Below are 7,500 nucleotides of genomic sequence, written 5' to 3'. Positions count from 1 at the left end.
CCAACCTTGATTTGAGATAATATTGTATAACATTAATACAGTGAAAAACTTTGGAAATCCTCTTGCACTTGTTTTGTGTGTACATAATCAAAAGGCAACGAAACAAACAAGTAAATAAACAATTACGTATTTGAGAAAAATGACTATGTAGATAACATCATAAAGGGAAATAAATGCAGAAACAAGGAAAATATATATATATACAAACATACATAAAAAGTATTGTAATCTTATACTGTCACAGAAAGGGTTAAGGGGACTATTGGTGGGATTCTTCCTTTATGATAATTTTTAACAACTAACATATAATAAAAAATATGTATGATTACTGCATCATTGGATAATTACATGACAAATTTTCATTCTCAAATTTGTAGTGTACAGTGCTCTTAAGGAGACAATACACTACACAATTTAACCATGTATTTCTATATAAAACTGATCCATAATTCTATGATAAAATGCTGAACTCAAAATGTGGCACTTTTTGGCACATTATATAAATGCACCACTTGTGGAACATATATAAAGGCCAGGAGTACATCAGCTAACATTTCTTTCTCACCAGTCTAAGGTGCACACTGAAACAATTCCTTTGTGCTTCAAAGGCATATCTGCATGATTTTTTTTATCTGTTATAATACTTATATTTGACCTCACTCACTTAGCTATTAGATATATTGAAACAATGGCAAAATTTTCAATTACTTCTTGGCACCACATCTCAAAATTATAGGTTATCACACATTCTTTGAAATTAGTCCATTGCTACATGAGCAATTTTAATGGGACATAATTTTTAAGAGCAGACACACTGTGATTTTTCTACCATTAAGAATTTTCACGTTATTTTAAAATTAATCTCTTTACATGAAACTAAAAAGAAATTTGAAAAATCCACTCCACTGAAAAAAATCCAAACTATATATGGTTTCTCTGGTAATTTTTTCAAGTGGCTGAAAAGGTACATATAATTTTTTGGAAAGGTTCTTTTAATTTTTTTATTGTTATTAATATCTTAATGACATTATAAAAATCATAAATTCAATAACAATTTTAACAGAATTAATATCAATCCACCGGATCGGCTGACATGACCATCACATCATGAAAAAATCTGGCTGAGGGCTAAGTGACAGGAATAGACAATCATGGAAAAGCGATGGGGATGACTTGTCTTGAGTGTAAAAAGCTCTTGGAGAAAAAAATTGTATTTTGGAAGGGGCTCTTGCATTATTTACAAGGGTAAATGAGCATGGAATGTACCATCCATGAGCCATGGGAGGACACTATATTCATGCTCAGGATCCTATTCCTGCTCCCTGTGACTGGCAGTGCAAGGTGTGTTACAGGAAATCAAATAATACAAAAATATACAAAAATTACTCAAATAAGAAAATGTTACTTTTTTTATTGCATACTAAATAGACTAATAATAGATTACCCAGAGATCTGATATGGAGTGTGTAAGGAAAACAGTCTATTACCATAATAACAAATATGGACCTTTAAAAATGGAGGACGAAGAAGAAGAAAAATAACGCATAAGCAGAAAATGAGATAATAACATTGCAAAGGTCAGGCAAGGGGTCTCAATACTGCACACGAGTGTCTGTGTGGGCCAGGTCTACAAGCCACACTCGAGTAAACCTACTGCAAATATTTTGGGCCATGTGCGGGCAGTGAGGCACCTGGGTCCAGCCAGCTAAAAGCAGGCAGTCCCCTTTCAACCTTGGAAATTTAGCCCTCTTCTTTTAAACTACTTAAAATGCAGTTTAGAAATATTTCTACACTGGTTTCTAAAAATTAACCCTCTAGAGATGGCACAGCTCAGTGGTAAAGTACTGACTTTGCAATCACAAGGTCCTGGGTTTGTGCCCAGTTGCCCCTCTCAGTTGACTCTGGGTACTGGCATGCTGACTTCAGCATGCTGGGGTCAAAGTCTGAGGGAAAAGGAACTGGCCACCCTACAGCATCATCCCGTGGCTTTGTGTTACTCTATGAACTTGTCCCCAATGTCTACTTAGACCTGGGACCAACTTTGCTTAATATCAGTAGCTCATTCTAAGTCTTACACTCTGTGCCAATTCACAGTGCATAATGTGGTGTAGTGTTAAAAAAATACCATCATACCTCTTAAAATGAAGCTTCATCTAAAATATTTGTGAAGACATGAAAAAAATAGTCCTTTAAATGCTAAGTAATTGTAAGCACAAAGCCATTTAAAAAAGTTATTCACATACCTAAGAAAAAGGACCAGTATGAAAAAAAGTAATATGAGGTGTCTGGTGATAAAGGGCAACATAACCATGACCTTGTTTCGAGTAAATTGTATCTAAAGTTTAGCTATTATGTTCTCACTTTTCTCTTGCCTTGTGAAGTTACTGTTATTGTTAATTTTATTTGGTTGGCCTAGCTGTATAATATGAGGGAAAAAAAAAATATATTTAAAAATATGTATGTTAATTTTACTGCTGTATTTCTGTACCCCAATTTGAAAATTAGTAATGATTATTGGAATTTCTGATATTTATATTTATTTTTTAGGTCTATGTTGTTCTCCTTAATTATGGAATGAATCATTTAACTTTGAATCAAAATGATTTTTCATGAAATTTTAAATAAACCACAGTATTCCCCTCCCCCCAAATTTATTTGCATAATTTTTAAAGATGATCATCTAATTAAATGCAATGAACACTTGCATAGCCACTACATGGCATCAAGGAATTCTCACTACATGTTGGTATTGTTCCCTTGATTCTTTTGTCAGAGAAACTTGCACTGTATTTGGGAGTCTGAGAAATGAGTTTGGCAATGTCAACCTTTTACTTCCGGACACCTCATATGATGACTAAATATCAATACTTTTCAAAATATCTAAATGTTTATGAAACATCCTCAAAATCACTGGGAAGGGGAGGGGATGAAGGGATCTCCCAGTGCCACACCGAACAATAACTTTGGTTGCATGTATAGTCAGCTACTCGAGGGAAAAAAACAGAAGCATGGGACTAACTACTCTGCTCTCTATGCTCTTGGCTATGGCATATAAAAAAAATCAGATAACAAGGCTTTTTAGGTTTTAGGTCTACTTTTGAGGGGCTATTTCTCCCCAACTACTGCAGCCATGGCCAAACAAGCACAAAACTGTTTAGTGTGCACAATTCTGAGGAGGCTCAACCACACATGACACAGAGGCACCATCCCAGTGTGATAGGACATTATCCTGGTGTGAATGAAAATGAATAACAAGTAAAAATACTCTCAATATTTCTTCTTATATACCCATCATCTTATAAACAAACCTTAGGAATCCATTCCTTAAAGTATTATTGGATTCCTAGCTAAGATTTTAGGTTTTTGTAATAATTGGTGTGGGGAAAAGAGTCAACCATCTGCAACAGTACAGCTGATAAAGAGGAATAACACTTTAATACTTCATAAGGGAGATTTTAGAATCATTGTTGAGGTATTTTTGTAGCAATTTTCAGTATGGTAGGTATTGCCTTATAAAAAATTATTCTCACCAAAATGAATATTACAAACCTGGATCATTGTGAGAGTGTGGAATAACAAAGACTTTTAGTTTCTTATCAGGTGTCCATTGTGATTCGTCATACTGGATATTCCACCCTTGTTTCCAAGCGCCACCATCAGGGTTGTCGAATTTCATAATGTTGTAGACATCTTCCATCTGCAATAAGTGAAAACTTATTTTGATTAACAAGACAATATATGTTTGGAAGGAATAAAACTCAAAAGGATCTCTCCATACAAGTAATTAATAAATGCATTTGACTTAACATATACATGACTTAATATTCCATACCTGAATATCAACAGGTGATGCAGCTGCTTGTCCAAATATACAGTCATCTTGGGCAATGTTGGCAAAGGTCTTATTGTGATGTATAGCAACAGAGGCACTCTTTAGGGGAACTTCCTGCCCATTTATATCATTCACATTCATTGCATTAAGACTATTCCTGAAAAACAGGGAAGTATTATTAAATTTCCTGTCACATACATGCACCATTTTCAATGCCTTTTTAGGTACTATATGTAAATACTTTGTTATATCAATGAGAGGATTTATATTGATGTATTCACTGAAGAAACTAACACACAGTTTCGTAATAACGAATTTCTGAAAACATGAGGTTTGAATGTCTTTGATAGTGAAAACTGACAAAAGATTCAATGACTTGAAGAACCATTATCAATTTAACTTTCACAGCTACTTATGTTGCATTTCTATTTTTTTTAAATGTATTCTTATTCATATTTCTCAAAAAAAAAAAAAAAAGGGAAAGTGGAAGGAGTATCTCCTGACCACTATCATTCTGAATGTTATAAGACTAGTTCCATCTTCTCCCATCAAAAATGAAGACCTCCTCCCTACAATTTATCCCATATGACTAACCCCCTCCCCCTCCACACACACAAAGAGTTGAAGAAAGTGCTTTTTTAGCTGGGATGGCAAAGTCTGATGGGATTACAAATGAGTAACTGAAGAGAACACTGGTAGGATAGATTGGAGACAGAGAGACAGACAGACAGACAGACAGACAGACAGACAGACAGAGAGAGAGAGAGAGAGAGAGAGAGAGAGAGAGAGAGAGAGAGAGAGAGAGAGAGAGAGAGAGAGAGAGAGAGAGAGAGAGAAAGGGGCAAAAGACCATAATACTGTACCTTGCAAATTTGTTTGGTAAACTAATAGAATCACTTGGTCCTAGAAGACCATTTGCCTTGATATTGGCACTGCCTAATTGTCGAACCAAATCTTTAATCTCCTGGATGGTGTGATGATTTGATTGTATATCATTTTCCAGTCTATGCAAGCGAGACTCGAGAGAGCGCATTTCCTAGAGGAAAATAACACGTATGATAAGTGAAACTTGAATAAATAATTACATGCAAAATATTTTTTTCACAGATTGATATAAAACACATTAAATTCCTAAAATCATATTAGCACTGTAAACACATGGATATCTAATGGGTAATTCTTTACAGTACGGATGCATTCAACTGGAAAGCATTGTCTTCCCCTCAGTATATACAGCATGATAGAGCTGAAACTCAGGAGCACCGAGTGGACTTAGGCTGTGGGCAGCACTTTCCATGATCTTTTTCCTTTATTTATGGCATTACTGTTTCTGTCTGCAGATTTTTTCCTGTTCCAATGACTATAACTTTTAGTCCTTTACAAGAACACCATCTTCAATTTGCTGTACCTTAGAGCATCCATATCGTAAAGATGAACCCTCTAATGATTTCCCATACCTTCGCATCTCCTGGAGGATGTGTTTCTGGAGGTAAGCTTAAGACCTGGTAGAGCAGCACAAGTGTTGCAAGGCTCACTGCACCACCAAACACTAAGGAAGATGCTCGCAGACGCATCCTGAAACAAAGACATTGCATTTTAAATCCTCTAGTAAGCAGGTCATAAAACATTTTCATATATTCTAGGTACATGAACTGTCCACTGTTTTCCTTTACTAATAATATTTACACAGATAACTTCACCAGCCACCTAATGGCCTACCTAATCACACTTATTTACCCCATTCTGTGAGTTCTAAGAAGAAAGTCTATTATCATTCATATTATCATTACTGTTATCAAAACTTTGATCATCATTCTTATAATATTATCGACTATAATAACAGTTAGAAAACATAAACTTTCCTTCCCAAAAATGCACTGAATGGAGTAAACAGTTGAGGTTGGGTAGGCCTAGGATTTGGTATCTTAGCTACTGTGTGCTTCTGGAGCCATCTATGTTCAAACAAAACTAATAAAACAAAGCCACAGTGGAATGTGCACTCCTGGTATCAATAAGAAATAAAGATTTTTCTAATTTTTAGTTCATATTGATTGGTTGATTTTTTCAATCATTAGCTTAAGTGTATAGAACCATTAATATTATTTTTCTATTTTTAATCATTCATAATATTCCCCCACATTAAATGAAAATTAAAAGATGCAGTTCAAGGGTTCCTTTTACCTTACAGTCCTTGTTGTTTGAGCAAATGGAACACTATAAATTGTGACAATGAGAATAAGACACTTAAAAAAAAAAAAAAATCTAACATCTTTAGACAATAGGCATAAGGACAAGAAAAGAGTAATGGACTAATTACTCTTTTAAACAATGTAGATGAATTAAAAAGAAGGATAGTGTTTAATAAAATTAATAGTGGCATTACTTTTCCTTATTACTTACCGGTACAGCATTTTCGTATTTTTTCATAAAATTAGATTTACACCTGAAAATACAAGTAATTAGTGATAAATGTGTAATAAAAAAAAGTCAGATGAAAGACAAAACCCTTTTTGCGGTAAATAAAGATAAAAAGGATGGGACTATATGGAATTTGCAAAGTTTAAGTGTCATTTAGCTCCATTAACCACATGCCACTGGGGAAAATGAATAGAAAAATGGGAAAAATGCTGTGCTAATGTTCTATACTTTTGTGAAATGTCTCTGCACATAGATGGCTCTGCTCATACTTAGTAACAAAGGAGTCAATTTGTAGACCTTGTGCCCTTACCTAATTTCACCTTTCCTTGAATTGGCAGGAAGAATGTATTTTTTACTAGTGCTATGTATATCGATGGTGTTATTTTTATTATAAAGATTATAATTACCATAATGTTATAAACATTAGGAACAGGAAAATAAGATAACGTAAAATATTTTCGTAAATTGAGGAGAAGGGTAAGTGGGCGGCACTGGCAGTATTCGTATTTGGCTCATTGTTGACTTAGTACAAGTGTAGCCATCTATGTGTTAAAACAATTAAACAAGTAAACTCACAGTGGGCATGGCATGGACGTACATGCCTTGCCTGTCAGTATTGGGTTAAGGAGCTAAATGGAATTTGCAGAGTATAAGTAAGTTTGATTCACAATGAATGATCATAAAGGAGCCTCTCTCAAAATGTCTTATTTTTGTACAAGTGTGTATAAAATTATCATCTTGTAATGTGCAATTTCTTCACACAAAACTTCTACAATTTTCAATCTGGTGTTGAGATAAACCTATAAAAAATTCAATATAGGGTTATTCATGCCAAAAATAAGAAAATTCATCTATTTGCCTAAATAAGGAAGGCAAAACAAATCTAAAGCAAACCAAAGGCTAAATATATTTTCACCACGTATGCAAATTGGTGCTAATGTATGCATACCACAAACAGATCACAAATGCAACTGCATACATATCATGCATAGCAAAATGACTTGCATTTTCGTTAAGTAACACACATTGAAAGAAAATATCCACAACAAAGATAAAAAGTAAATGCCTCAAACCTAGGCACCAACTATCAAGAAAAATTGACTAATATTGGAAAGGTAACACCATATTAAACCTCTTATCGTAAAAACCATACTTCTAACCACACTTTTCATTACCACATCAAACTCTTAACCTTCTACTAATCCTACCTGACTTATGAATTAGTGACACCCCAATATTCTTTCACACAG

The 7,500-nt window shown here is 34.3% G+C and overlaps 1 protein-coding gene across 2 annotated transcripts in view; it reads right to left on the bottom strand.

The window, feature by feature from the left end:
- LOC125044374 (alpha-mannosidase 2-like) overlaps positions 1-7,500 on the bottom strand; it is an 18,983-nt gene that overhangs the window by 11,396 nt on the left and 87 nt on the right. The window contains exons 1-6 of one of the 2 annotated variants that reach the window (XM_047641127.1): positions 7,459-7,500; positions 5,290-5,407; positions 4,696-4,868; positions 3,833-3,989; positions 3,550-3,697; positions 1-5 (exon numbers count right to left, since the gene is read on the bottom strand). The exon at positions 1-5 is cut by the window's left edge and continues 167 nt beyond it; the exon at positions 7,459-7,500 is cut by the window's right edge and continues 87 nt beyond it. In XM_047641127.1, the coding sequence (XP_047497083.1) occupies positions 1-5; positions 3,550-3,697; positions 3,833-3,989; positions 4,696-4,868; positions 5,290-5,406 (600 nt within the window). In that variant the 5' untranslated portion in view covers position 5,407; positions 7,459-7,500. Of the gene's footprint in view, positions 6-3,549; positions 3,698-3,832; positions 3,990-4,695; positions 4,869-5,289; positions 5,408-6,232; positions 6,278-7,458 lie in introns of those variants that run through there. The other variant, XM_047641050.1, reaches the window with a different exon arrangement.

Source organism: Penaeus chinensis, chromosome 1 (genome assembly GCF_019202785.1).
Source record: "Penaeus chinensis breed Huanghai No. 1 chromosome 1, ASM1920278v2, whole genome shotgun sequence".
NCBI classification, from domain to species: Eukaryota; Metazoa; Arthropoda; class Malacostraca; order Decapoda; family Penaeidae; genus Penaeus; species Penaeus chinensis.
This window is presented reverse-complemented; position numbering and strand designations above follow the sequence as displayed.